Genomic DNA, 13,938 nt, shown 5'->3' on the forward strand with positions numbered 1-13,938 from the left:
TTGGGACCCCCCAAATCCAATCTGGAATTTTTAGGAACCCCAAAATTTTTGGGATTTTGGGGATCCCCCAAATCCCTTTGGGATCTTTTAGGAACCCCAAAACCCTTCCCCCACTCCCCAAAAAAAACCCCAAAAAACAGCCCCGCCCTAAATTCGTTTTTTTGGGGTTTTTGGGGTTTTTTGGAGTTTTTGGGGGGGCGTTTTGGGGTTTTTTTTTTGGAGTTTTTTGGGGGGTTTTTGAGCAGTTTTTGGGGGGGTTTTGGAGGTTTTTTGGGGTTTTTTTGGTTTTTTTGGGGGGTTTTTTGCGGGTTTTGGGGGGTTTTTTGGGGGGTTTTTCGGGGATTTTTGGGCGGTTTTTTGGGCGGTTTTTGGGGGGTTTTTGGAGGTTTTTTGGGGGTTTTTTGGGGGGTTTTTTTGGGGATTTTTGGGGGGTTTTTTTGGAGGCTTTTGGGCGGTTTTTGGGGGGTTTTTGGAGGTTTTTTGGGGTTTTTTTTGGAAGGTTTTTTGGGGAATTTTGGGGGGTTTTTTTGGAGGTTTTTGGGCGGGTTTTGGAGGTTTTTTGGGGGGTTTTTTGGTTTTTTGGGGTTTTTTTTTTTTGCGGTTTTTGGGGGGGTTTTTTGCGTGGTTTTTGGGGTTTTTTGCGTGGTTTTTGGGGGGTTTTGGGGGGTTTTTTGGAGTTCTTTTGGGGTTTTTTGGGCAGTTTTGGAGGGTTTTTTTGTTTTTTGTTGTTTTTTGGGGGTTTTTTTTTGGGTTTTTGGGGGTTTTTTTGGAGTTTTTGGGGGGTTTTTTGGGCGGTTTTGGAGGTTTTTTTGGGGTTTTTTTGTTTTTTGGGGGTTTTTTTGGGGTTTTGGGGGTTTTTTGGGGGTGTTTTGGGGGTGTTTTTTGGGTTTTCTTGGGGGAGTTGGGAGTTTTTTGTTTGTTTTTTGGGTTTTTTGGGGGTTTTTTTGGGGTGGGGTGGCCCTTTATGGGGGCGGGGCCCCCCAAAATCCCAAATCCGCCCCTCCCCCCCCCCGATCCCGTTTCGGGCCGCGGCTGCCGGAAAGGTCAGAGCGGGGTCACCCCAAAAAAACCCAAAAAACCCCAAAAAAACCCAAAAAACCCCAAAATCCAAAATCCCAAAAACCCCCCGGAGCTGCGGGGGGAGGGGCCGGGCGCTTTTGGGGTTTTTTGGGGTTTTTTTGGGGTTTTTTTGGGGGGGTTTGGGGAGTTTTTGGGGGGGTTTAGAGAGGGGATTTGGGGGTTTTGGGATTTTTTGGGGTTTTTTGGGTTTTTTTGCTGGTTTTTTGGGGGGTTTTGGGGGTTTTTTGGAGGTTTTTTTGGGTTTTTTGGGGGTTTTTTGGGGTTTTTTTGGGGGGTTTGGGGAGTTTTTGGGGGGGGATTAGAGAGGGGATTTTGGGGGTTTGGGGATTTTTTGGGGTTTTTTGGAATTTCTTGGGTTTTTTTGCTGGTTTTTTGGGGGCTTTTGGGTGTTTTTTGGAGGTTTTTTTGGGGTTTTTTGGGGTTTTTTTTGGGGGGGTTTTAGGGAGGGGATTTTGGGGGGTTTTGAGGGTTTTTGGGGGGTTTTGGGGGGTTTTTTTTAAGGGTTTCTTGGGGGTTTTGGGGGTTTTGGGTGTTTTTTTTGGGGGGGTTTTGGGGTTTTTTTGGGGGGTGGGGTTTTTTTGTTGTTTTTTGGGTTTTTTGGGTTTTTATTGGGGGGGAGGTTGGGGTTTTTTGGGGGTTTTTGGTTTTTTTTGGGGGGGGGTTGGGGTTTTTTGTGGGTTTTTTTAGTTTTTTGGGTTTTTTGGGGGTTTTTTTTTGCGGGTTTTTTTGGGGTTTTTTTGTGGTTTCTTTTGGTTTTTGGGGGGTTTTTTTTTGGTGGGTTTTTTTGGGGCTTTTTGGGGGGTTTTTTTGGGGTTTTTTGGGGTGCCGGGTGGGGGTTGCAAAGGGGGATGGGGGGGCCCCAAAAGGGTTTTGGGGATCCTAAAATGGGAATTTGGGATTTGGGATTTGGGGGATCCTAAATGGGAATTTGGGATTTGGGGGAATTTGGGATTTGGGGGATCCTAAAAGGGAAAATTTGGGGGAAAAAATTTGGGATTTTTGGGGTCTCTAATGAGGGTTTTAGGGTCCCTAATTTTGGGGGGGTCTATGGGGTCCCAAATTTTGGGGTGGGGATCCACAGGGACCCCCAGTTTTGGGTTCTGTGGGGTCCCAAATTTTGGGGGTCCCAAATTTTGGGGATCCCAAATTTTGGGGGTCCCAAATTTTGGGGTGGGGATCCACAGGGACCCCCAATTTTGGGTTCTGAGGGGTCCCAAATTTTGGGGGTCCCAAATTTTGGGGGTCCCAAAATTTGGGGTGGGCATCCACAGGGACCCCAAATTTTGAGTTCTGAGGGGTCCCAAATTTTGGGGGTTCCAAATTTTGGGGTGGGGATCCACAGGGACCCCAAATTTTGGGTTCTGAGGGGTCCCAAATTTTGGGGGTCCCAAATTTTGGGGTGGGGATCCACATGGACCCCCAATTTTGGGTTTTGAGGGGTCCCAAATTTTGGGGGTCCCAAATTTTGGGGGTCCGAAATTTTGGGGTGGGGATCCACATGGACCCCCAATTTTGGGTTCTGAGGGGTCCCAAATTTTGGGGGTCCAAAATTTTGGGGGTCCTAAAATTTGGGGTGGGGATCCACAGGGACCCCAAATTTTGGGTTCTGAGGGGTCCAAAATTTTGGGGGTCCCAAATTTTGGGGTGGGGATCCACATGGACCCCCAATTTTGGGTTCTGAGGGGTCCCAAATTTTGGGGTTCTCTTGGGGGTCCCTCAATGGTCCAACCCCCCCCTCTCCCCCCCCCCCGGCCGCACTTTGGACTCGCCCGGCCCCGCCCCCTCCGGCCGCAGCCAATCAGCTGCGAGTGGGCGTGGTCAGGGCCGCGTGATTGACAGCGCGGGGGGCGTGGCCCGCGCGGGCGCGGCGGTTGGAGCCGCTGGGGGGCGATGTGAGGAATTTGGGGACAATTTGGGACAATTTGGGACAATTTGGGGCAATTTGGGACAAATTGGGGACTTTGGGGGGGGGCTGGGCTCCCAAATTCCCCCACGTCCCCCTCGTGTCGCGGTGTCCCCAAAAGTGTCGCGGTGCCACCCCCTGCCCGCTGCCCGTTGTGCCCGGGGCCACCCCCGCTGTGGCGGTTGTCACCGTCCCGGTGCCACCCCGGTCCCGGTGTCCCCGGTCCCGGTGCCAACCCCAGTCCCGGTGTCCCCATCCCGGTGTCCCTTTCCTGCTGCCACCCCCGGTCCCGGTGTCCCCTCCCCGGTGTCCCTGTCCCAGTGTCCCCTCCCTGGTGCCACTCCCGGTCCCCGGTGCCACTCCCGGTCCTGGTGTCTCATTCCCGGTGCCACCCCCGGTCCCGGTGTCCCTGTCCCGGTGTCCCCATCCCGGTGTCCCCTCCCCGGTGCCACCCCAGTCCCGGTGTCCCTGTCCCGGTGCCACCCCCAGTCCCGGTGTCCCTTTCCTGCTGCCACCCCAGTCCCGCTGTCCCCTGTACCGGTGCCACCCCCGGTCCCGGTGCCACCCCCAGTCCCAGTGTCCCCTGTCCCAGTGTCCCCTCCCCGGTGCCACCCCCGCTCCCGGTGCCCTTTGTCCCCGCTGCCACGTGCCCAGTCTCGGTGCCAGTCCCATTCCCAGTGTCCCCTCCCATTCCCGGTGTCCCGGTCCCGGTGTCCCATTCCCGGTGCCACCCCCGTGCCACTTGTCCCCGCTCCCGTTCCCGGTGTCCCATCCCCGGTTCCAGTCCCATTCCCGGTGTCCCGTTCCCGGTGTCCCGTTCCCGGTGTTCCGGTTCCCGGTTCCAGTCCCATTCCCGGTGTCCCGTTCCCGGTGTCCCGTTCCCGGTGTCCCGTTCCTGGTGTTCCGGTTCCCGGTGCCAGTCCCATTCCCAGTGTCCCCTCCCATTCCCGGTGTACCGGTCCCGGTGTCCCCATCCCGTTGTCCCCTCCCCGGTGCCACCCCTGCTCCCGGTGCCCTTTGTCCCCGCTGCCACGTGCCCAGTCCCGGTTCCAGTCCCATTCCCGGTGTCAGTCCCATCCCCGGTATCAGTCCCATTCCTGGTGTCCCCTCCCGTTCCCGGTGTCCCGGTCCCGGTGTCCCATTCCCGGTGCCACCCCCGTGCCACTTGTCCCCGCTCCCGTTCCCGGTGTCCCATCCCCGGTTCCAGTCCCATTCCCGGTGTCCCGTTCCCGGTGTCCCATCCCCGGTTCCAGTCCCATTCCCGGTGTCCCCGCTCCCGGTGTCCCCTTCCCGCTTCCCCATCCCCGTTTGTCCCCGCTCCCGGTGCCGGTTGTCCCCGGTGTCCCCCGTTCCCGGTGTCCCGGTGCCACCCCTGTCCCTGTCCCCGCTGCCACGTGCCCAGTCCCATTCCCGGTGTCCCATTCCCGGTGCCATCCCCGTGCCCCTTATCCCCGCTCCCGTTCCCGGTGTCCCAGTCCCGGTGTCCCATCCCCGTTTGTTCCCGTTCCCGGTGCCAATTCCCGTTCCCGGTGTCCCATCCCCGTTTGTTCCCGATCCCGGTGTCCCCCATTCCCGGTGTCCCATTCCCGGTGTCCCCGCTCCCCGTCCGTCCCCAGTCCCAGTGTCCCCCGTTCCCGGTGTCCCCCATTCCCGGTGTCCCAGTCCCGGTGTCCCATCCCCGTTTGTTCCCGTTCCCGGTGCCAGTCCCATTCCCGGTGTCCCCGTCCCGGTGTCCCAGTCCCGGTGTCCCATTCCCGGTGTCCCATTCCCGGTGTCCCAGTCCCGGTGTCCCATTCCCGGTGTCCCCCATTCCCGGTGTCCCCCATTCCCGGTGTCCCAGTCCCGGTGTCCCCATTCCCGGTGTCCCATTCCCGGTGTCCCCCGTTCCCGGTGTCCCAGTCCCGGTGTCCCCCATTCCCGGTGTCCCCCATTCCCGGTGTCCCCCTTTCCCGGTGCCACCCCCGCCCCGCCCCGCCCCGCCCCGCCCCGCCGCCCGTTGCCCTTTGCCCGGTGTCCGTTGCCGCTCGCCCCGTGCCCGTTGCCCTCGCCCGTTGTCCCTGGCCCGGTGCCCGTTGTCCCTGGCCCGGTGCCCGTTGCCGCTCGCCCCGTGCCCGTTGTCCCCGGCCCGGTGCCCGTTGCCCTTCGCCCCGTGCCCGTTGCTCCCGGCCCGCTGCCGGTGGCCGCTTCCCTCGGCCACCCCCGCCGCTCGCACCGGGCCGGCTCCGTCCCTTCCCGGGGAGCGGCTCCGTCCCTTCCCGGGGAGCGGCTCCATCCCTTCCCGGGGGAGCGGCTCATTTTTTACCGGGGGAGCGGCTCCGTTTTTACCGGAGGAGCGGCTCCGTCCCTTCCCGGGGAGCGCCTCCGTTCCTCCGTTCTTTCCAGGGGGAGCCGCTCCGGGGGAGCCGCTCCGTTTCCCCGGGGGGGCGGCCCCGTTCCCCCGACCCTTCCCGGGGAGCGGCTCCGTTCTTTCCCGGGGGGGCGGCTCCGTTCCCGGGTCCTTTAGCCGGGGGCGGCCCCGTTCTTTCCCGGGGGGCGGCTCCGGTCCCCCGTTCTTTCCCGGGGGGCGGCTCCGGTCCCCCGTTCTTTCCCGGGGGGCGGCCCCGTTCTTTTCCCGGGGAGCGGCTCCGTTCTTTCCCGGAGGACCAGCTCCGTTTTTCCCGGGGGGCGGCTCCGTTCCCCGGTCCCTTCCCGGGGGGCGGCTCCGTTTTTCCCGGAGGACCGGCTCCGTTTCCCCGGTCCCTTCCCGGGGGCGGCCCCGTTCTTCCCCGGGTGAGCGGCTCCGTTCTTTCCCCGGGGGCAGGTCCGTTTCCCCGGGGACTCGGCTCCGTTCCCCGGTCCCTTCCCGGGTGAGCGGCCCCGTTCTTTCCCGGAGGACCGGCTCGGTTTTTTCCGGGGGGGCGGCCCCGTTCCAGGTCCCTTCCCGGGGGGCGGCCCCGCTTTTCCCCGGGGGGCGGCTCCGTTCCCCGGTCCCTTCCCGGGGGCGGCCCCGTCCTTTCCCCGGGGGGGCGCCTCCGTTCCCGGTCCCTTCCCGGGGGCGGCTCCGTTCTTTCCCGCGGGGCCGGCTCCGTCCTTTCCCCGGGGGCGGCTCCGTTTTTCCCGGAGGACCGACTCCGTTGCCCCGTCCTTTCCCCGGGGGCGGCCCCGTTCTTCCCCGGGGGGGCGGCTCCGTTCCCGGTCCCTTCCCGGGGGCGGCCCCGTTCTTTCCCCGGGGGCGGCTCCGTTCTTTCCCGGAGGACCGGCTCCGTTCCCCCGTTCTTTCCCCGGGGGCAGGTCCGTTTCCCCGGGGGCGGCCCCGTTCCTCCGTTCTTTCCCGGAGGAGCGGCTCCGTTCCCCCATCCCTTCCCGGGTGAGCGGCCCCGTCCGTTCCCGGAGGACCGGCTCCGTTCCCGGTCCCTTCCCCGAGGGCGGCTCCGTCCTTTCCCCGGGGGCGGCTCCGTTCCCCCGGGGAGGCGGCCCCGTCCTTTCCCCGGGGGCGGCTCCGTCCTTTCCCCGGGGGCGGCTCCGTTTCCCCGGGGGAGCGGCTCCGTTCCCCCGTTCTTTCCCCGGGGGCGGCTCCGTTTCCCCGGGGGGGCGGCCCCGTTTTTCCCGGGGGCGGCTCCGTTCCCGTCCTTTCCCCGGGGGGGCGGCCCCGTTCCCCGTTTTCCCCGGGGGCGGCCCGGGGCGATGCTGAGGGCTCCGCGGGCCCGCAGGCTGCTGGCGATGGCGGCGGCGGCGGCGGCGGCGGCGGCGGGCGGGGCGCGGCGGGGCGCGGTGCTGAGCCCCGAGGCGCTGAACCCCGCGGTGCGGCGCGTGGAGTACGCGGTGCGCGGCCCCATCGTCAGCCGCGCGCAGGAGCTGGAGCGGGAGCTCAGCAAGGTACCGGCGCGGGCGGGGGGCTCAAAACACACCGAAAATGCGGAAAAAACAGAAAAAAATCACCCCGAAAAACTCCCGAAAAAATCCGGAAAAAACAGAAAAAATCACCCCCAAAAACTCCCGAAAAAATCCGGAAAAAAAAAAAAAACAAAAAAAAAAAATCCGGAAAGAAACTAAAAAAATCCGAAAAAAAAAAAACCCCGAAAAAATCCGGAAAAAACTAAAAAAATCAGCCCGAAAAACTCCCCAAAAAAATCCGGAAAAAACCAAAAAAATCCGGAAAAAACCTAAAAAAATCCGAAAAAAAACCCCCCAAAAAATCCGGAAAAAACTAAAAAAAAATCAGCCCGAAAAACTCCCCAAAAAAATCCGGAAAAACCTAAAAAAATCACCCCCAAAAACTCCCAAAAAAATCCGGAAAAAACCTAAAAAAATCCGAAAAAAAAAAAACAAAAAAATCCGGAAAAAAAACTAAAAAAATCACCCCCAAGAACTCCCAAAAAAATCCGAAAAACCCAAAAAAATCCGAGAAAACCCCCCCAAAAAAATCCGGAAAAAACTAAAAAAATCAGCCCGAAAAACTCCCCAAAAAAATCCGGAAAAAACCAAAAAAATCCGAAAAAAACCCCCAAAAAATCCGAAAAAAAACCTAAAAAAATCACCCCCAAAAACTCCCAAAAAAATCCGAAAAAACAAAAAAAATCCGAAAAAAACCTAAAAAAATCCGAAAAAAAACCCCCCAAAAAATCCGAAAAAAACCCAAAAAAATCCGGAAAAAACAAAAAAAAATCACCCCGAAAAACTCCCCAAAAAATCCGGAAAAAACAAAAAAAATCCGGAAAAAAACCTAAAAAAATCCGAAAAAAAAAACCCCAAAAAATCCGAAAAAAACCTAAAAAATCCGAAAAAAAACCCCAAAAAAATCAGAAAAAGAAACAAAAAAATCCTAAAAACCCCAAAAAAATCCGGAAAAAAAAACCCCAAAAAATCCGAAAAAAACCTAAAAAATCCGAAAAAAAACCCCCAAAAAATCCGAAAAAAACCAAAAAAAAATCCTAAAAAACCCAAAAAAATCCTAAAAACCCAAAAAAAATCCGAAAAAAAAACCCCCCAAAAAATCCGAAAAAAAACCCCCAAAAAAATCCGAAATAAAAACTCTAAAAAAAATGCCCCAAAAAACTCCAAAAAACCCCAAAAACCGAAAAAAAGCCCCAAAAAACTCCCAAAAAAACCCCCCCAAAAAACCCGCAAAAAAATTCCCAAAAAATCCCCCGAAAAATTCCAAAACAGCCCCAAAAAAACCCCCAAAAAACCCCCAAAAAAACCTCCCAAAAAATCCCCCAAAAAAACCCAAAAAAAATCCTAAAAAGAAACCCCAAAAAAATCCTAAAAAGAAACCCCAAAAAATCCCCCCAAAAAACTCCAAAAAAATCCTAAAAAAAACCCAAAAAAATTCCCCCAAAAAACTAAAAAAATAAAAAATCCGAAAAAAACCCCTAAAAAACTGCCCCAAAAAAGCCCAAAAAACCGAAAAAAAGCCTAAAAAAACTCCCAAAAAAAAAAACCCAAAAGAAACCCCCAAAAAAATCCTAAAAAAACCCCAAAAAAATCCTAAAAAACCCCCCAAAAAATCCGAAAAAACCCCAAAAAATCCTAAAAAACCCCAAAAAAATCCTAAAAAGAAACCCCAAAAAAATCCTAAAAAACCCAAAAAAAATCCGAAAAAAACCTCCAAGAAAAATCCGAAAAAGAATGCCCAAAAAAACTCCAAAAAACCCCAAAAAACCAAAAAAAGCCCAAAAAAACCCCCAAAAAAAGCCCAAAAAATCCCCCCAAAAACCCTCAAAAAATCCTCAAAAAAACCCCAAAAATCCCTTAAAAGAAACCCAAAAAAACCCAAAAAATCAACTTCAAAAAAAACCCCAAAAAACCTCCAAAAAAACCCCAAAACCCACCCAAGAAAAACCCAAAAACCCAAAAAAAAAAAAACAAAAAACCCCCAAAACTCCCCCCCAAAAACCCCCAAAAAAGCCCAAAAAAACCCCAAAAAACCCAAAAAAAACCCCAAAAAACCCCAAATCTGGACCCCCAAAATTGGGACCCCCCCCAAAATCGGGACCTCCAAAAATGGGATTTTATCACCCAAAAAATGGGATTTTTCCCCTCCAAAAAAAGGGATTTTATCACCCAAAAAATGGGATTTTATCACCCCAAAAAAGGGATTTTATCACCCAAAAAATGGGATTTTATCTCACCAAAAATGGGATTTTATCACCCCAAAAATGGGATTTTTCCCCCCCAAAAAATGGGATTTTATCACCCCAAAAATGGGATTTTCCCCCCCAAAAAATGGGATTTTATCACCCCAAAAAAAGGGATTTTTATCACCCCAAAAATGGGATTTTATCTCCCCAAAAAATGGAATTTTTTCCCCCAAAAAATGGGATTTTTTCCTCACAAAAAAAAATCGGATTTTTCCCCCCTAAAAATGAATTTTCCCCTAAAAAAAATTGAATTTTCCCCTAAAAAAAAAGAATTTTTCCCTAAAAAAAATGAATTTCCCCCTAAAAAACCTGAATTTTGCCCCCAATGTCCCCCAATGTCCCCTCCCCCCCCCCGGGGGTCCCTTTTTGGGGGGGTGGGGGAGGGGCTTGGGGACATCCCGGGGGTGGCACGGGTGACAAAGGTGACAAAGGTGACACAGGTGACGAAGGTGACGAGGGTGACGAGGGTGACGAAGGTGACAAAGGTGACAAAGGTGACAAAGGTGACGAGGGTGACGAGGGTGACAAAGGTGACGAAGGTGACAAAGGTGACAAAGGTGACAAAGGTGACGAGGGTGACGAAGGTGACGAAGGTGACAAAGGTGACGAAGGTGACGAAGGTGACAAAGGTGACAAAGGTGACGAGGGTGACGAAGGTGACAAAGGTGACAAAGTGCCACCGCTGCCACTTCCGGGGCGGTGCCACCCCCGGACGGAGCCGAGGTGGCCAAAGTCCGGCCCCGGTGGGGGTGGGGACATCGCTGCCACCCCCGCCCGTGTCCCCCAATGTCCCCAAAATGTCCCCAAAGGTCCCCAAAATGTCCCCAAAATGTCCCCAAAATGTCCCCAAAATGTCCCCAATGTCCCCAATGTCCCCAATGTCCCCAATGTCTCCAATGTCCCCAATGTCCCCAAATGTCCCCAATGTCCCCAATGTCCCCAATGTCCCCAATGTCCCCAATGTCCCCAATGTCCCCCCAATGTCCCCAATGTCCCCAAAGGTCCCCAAAGTCCCCAATGTCCCAAATTTCCCTGTCCCTGTCCCTGTCCTTGTCCCCATGTCTGTCCCCTTGTCCCCATCCCTGTCCTATCCCTGTCCCCGTCCCCATGTCTGTCCCTGTCCCCATGTCTGTCCCCACGTCTGTCCCTGTCCCCACGTCTGTCCCCTTGTCCCCGTCCCCACGTCTGTCCCTGTCCCCACGTCTGTCCCCGTCCCCACGTCTGTCCCCTTGTCCCCAGGGCGTCCCCAAGCCCTTCACCGAGGTGATCAAGGCCAACATCGGCGACGCTCACGCCATGGGCCAGCAGCCCATCACCTTCCTGCGCCAGGTACGGCCGCGGTGCCACCGGCGCTGCCACCGCGGTGCCACCGCCACCCCCGCGGCCGTCCCCGAGCGTCCCCGCGTGTCCCCGCGCAGGTGACGGCGCTGTGCCTGTGCCCGGAGCTGATGAAGGACGACTCGGTGCCCAGCGACGCCAAGGAGCGCGCCCGGCGGCTGCTGGCGGCCTGCGGCGGCGGCAGCGTCGGTCGGTGCCACCTCGGCCGCGGCGTGCCCGGCACGTGGCGGCGGGCGGGGAGGTGACGCGGCTGTCCCCTCCTGTCCCCGTGTCCCCAGGCTCGTACAGCGCCAGCCCCGGCGTGCAGGCGGTGCGGGAGAGCGTGGCGCGCTACATCGAGCGCCGCGACGGCGTGCCCGCCAAGGCCGACGACGTCTTCCTGTCCACCGGCGCCAGCGACGCCATCGTGGTACGGTGACACGGGCCGCCGCGCTGTCACCTGCCCTGTCACCTGCCCTGTCACCTCCCCTGTCACCGCCCTGTCACTGTCACCTCCCCTGTCACCTACCTGCCACCGGCGCCAGCGACGCCATCGTGGTACGGTGACACGGGCCGCCGCGCTGTCACCTCCCCTGTCACCTCCCCTGTCACCACCCCTGTCACCCTGTCACCTCCCTGTCACCTCCCTGTCACTGGTACCAGCGATGCCATCGTGGTACGGTGACACGGGCCGCCGCGCTGTCACCTCCCCTGTCACCTCCCTGTCACTGTCACCTCCCCTGTCACCTCCCCTGTCACTGTCACCTCCCTGTCACTGCCCCTGTCACCACCCTGCCACTATTGCCAGCAATGCCATCGTGGTACGGTGACATCGGCCACCACCCTGTCACCTCCCCTGTCACCTCCCCTGTCACCACCCTGTCACCCTGTCACTGCCCCTGTCACCTCCCCTGTCACCTCCCCTGTCACCTCCCTGTCACTGCCCCTGTCACCACCCTGCCACTATTGCCAGCGATGCCATCGTGGTACGGTGACATCGGCCACCGCGCTGTCACCTCCCCTGTCACCGCCCTGTCACCCTGTCACTGCCCCTGTCACCACCCTGCCACTATTGCCACCAACGCCATCGTGGTACAGTGACACGGGCCACCGCGCTGCCACCACCCCTGTCACCCTGCCACTGCCCTGTCACCATCCTGTCACCTCCCTGTCACCCTGCCACCACCCTGACACTGCCCCTGCCACCAGCGCCATCGTGGTACGGTGACATCGGCCACCACCCTGCCACCACCCTGCCACCACTCTGTCACCCTGTCACCGCCCTGTCACTGCCCTGTCACCCTGTCACCACCCTGCCACCACCCTGTCACCCTGTCACCACCCTGTCACTGCCCTGTCACCCTGTCACCACCATGCCACCACTCTGTCACCCTGTCACTGCCCTGTCACTGCCCTGTCACCACCATGCCACCACTCTGTCACCCTGTCACCACCCTGCCACCCTGTCACTGCCCTGTCACCACCCTGTCACTGCCCTGTCACCACCCTGCCACCCTGTCACCGCCCTGCCACCACCCTGCCACCACCCTGCCACCCTGTCACCACCATGCCACCACTCTGTCACCCTGCCACCGCCCTGCCACCGCCCTGCCACCGCCTCGGGGACAGCCGGGCGCGCTGCCACCCTGCCGGGCCGTTCCCACGGCGGGCGGTGACAAAGGGTGGCAGAGGGTGACAAAGGGACCTTTGTGCGGCTCTTGGCACCGCCAGCGGGGCCCAGGGGGGTGGTGGCACCGTGGCCTTGGTGTCCCCACGTCCCCGGGGACGCTGCCAGCTCCCGCGGGGGTGGCACCGCCTTGTCCCCAAGGCCGCGTGCGGTTGCCGTGGGGACGGTGGCCCCCGGTTGTTGCCCCGTGTCCGGGTGCCACCCCCGATTGTCCCTACAATGTCCCCACAATGTCCCCTCAGTGTCCTGATTGCCACCCCCTGATTGTCCCCAGTCTGTCCCCTCAATGTCCCCTCAATGTCCTGATTGCCACCCCCTGATTGTCCCCTGACTGTCCCCTCAGTGTCCTGATTGCCACCCCCTGATTGCCACCCCCTGATTGTCCCCTCAGTGTCCCCTCAGTGTCCCAATTCCCACCCCCCGATTGTCCCCTGATTGTCCCCTCAGTGTCCCCACAATGTCCTGATTGCCACCCCACGGTGTCCCCTGATTGTCACCTCAGTGTCCCCCACCCCCTCATTATCCCCACAATGTCCCCACAATGTCCTGATCACCACCCCATGGTGTCCCCTCATGGTCCTCACGATGACCCCATGATTCCCACCCCAACCTGTCCCCTCAGTGTCCCCTCAGTGTCCCCTCCATGTCCCAATTGCCACCCCGATTGTCCCCTGATTGTCCCCTCAGTGTCCCCCATCCGAACCCCTGATTGTCCCCTCACTGTCCCCTCAGTGTCCCCTCAGTGTCCCGATTCCCACCCCGTGATTGTCCCCTGATTGTCCCCTTAGTGTGCCCTCAATGTCCCCCCATCCCACCCCCCGATTGTCCCCTGATTGTCCCCTCACTGTCCCCTCAGTGTCCCCTCACTGTCCCGATTCCCACCCCGTGATTGTCCCCTGATTGTCCCCTCAATGTCCCCCGTCCCAACCCTTGAATATCCTCATCCTCCATGTCCCAATTCTCACCCCACTCTGACCCCTTAATGTCCCATCTCCGACCCCTGGCTGTCCTCTCCATGTCCTGATTCCCACCCCCCGGTTGTCCCCTGATTGTCCCCTCTGTGTCCCCTCAGTGTCTCCCATCCCACCCCATGATTGTCCCCTGATTGTCCTCTCACTGTCCCCCCTGTCCATGTCCCCAGACATGAAGCTGCTGGTGTGGGGCTCGGGCTCGTCTCGCACGGGGGTGCTGATCCCCATCCCACATTGTCCCCTCAGTGTCCCCTCAGTGTCCTGATTCCCACCCCATGATTGTCCCATGATTGTCCCACGATTGTCCCCTCACTGTCCCCTGTCCATGTCCCCAGACGATGCTGAAGCTGCTGGTGTGGGGCTCGGGCTCGTCTCGCACGGGGGTGCTGATCCCCATCCCACATTGTCCCGATTGTCCCCTCAGTGTCCTCCATCCCAGCTCCTCACTGTCCCCTGATTGTCCCCTCACTGTCCCCTCCTGGTGTCCCCAGACGATGCTGAAGCTGCTGGTGTGGGGCTCGGGCTCGTCTCGCACGGGGGTGCTGATCCCCATCCCACATTGTCCCCTCAGTGTCCCCTCAGTGTCCCGATTCCCAACCCCCGATTGTCCCACGATTGTCCCCTCACTGTCCCCTCCTGGTGTCCCCAGACGATGCTGAAGCTGCTGATGTGGGGCTTGGGCTCATTGCCATGGGGGTGATGATCCCCATCCCGCATTGTCCCCTGAGTGTCCCCTCTCCATATCCCAGTTTCCACCCCATGATTGTCCCCTCCGTGTCCCCTCAATGTCCCGATTCCCAACCCCCGATTGTCCCCTCACTGTCCCCTCCTGGTGTCCCCAGACGATGCTGAAGCTGCTGG

General features: G+C 58.0%; 1 protein-coding gene across 1 annotated transcript in view; it reads left to right on the forward strand.

Moving 5' to 3' along the window:
• Positions 1-1,009: 1,009 nt before the first annotated feature.
• GPT (glutamic--pyruvic transaminase) overlaps positions 1,010-13,938 on the forward strand; it is a 28,064-nt gene continuing 15,135 nt past the window's right edge. The window contains exons 1-5 of the mRNA XM_085572708.1: positions 1,010-1,043; positions 6,673-6,838; positions 10,342-10,431; positions 10,521-10,629; positions 10,719-10,849. Of these exons, the coding sequence (XP_085428834.1) occupies positions 6,683-6,838; positions 10,342-10,431; positions 10,521-10,629; positions 10,719-10,849 (486 nt within the window). The 5' untranslated portion in view covers positions 1,010-1,043; positions 6,673-6,682. The remainder of the gene's footprint in view (positions 1,044-6,672; positions 6,839-10,341; positions 10,432-10,520; positions 10,630-10,718; positions 10,850-13,938) is intronic.

This window comes from Lonchura striata, chromosome 2 (genome assembly GCF_050655825.1).
Source record: "Lonchura striata isolate lonStrDom1 chromosome 2, ASM5065582v1, whole genome shotgun sequence".
Lineage (NCBI taxonomy): Eukaryota > Metazoa > Chordata > Aves > Passeriformes > Estrildidae > Lonchura > Lonchura striata.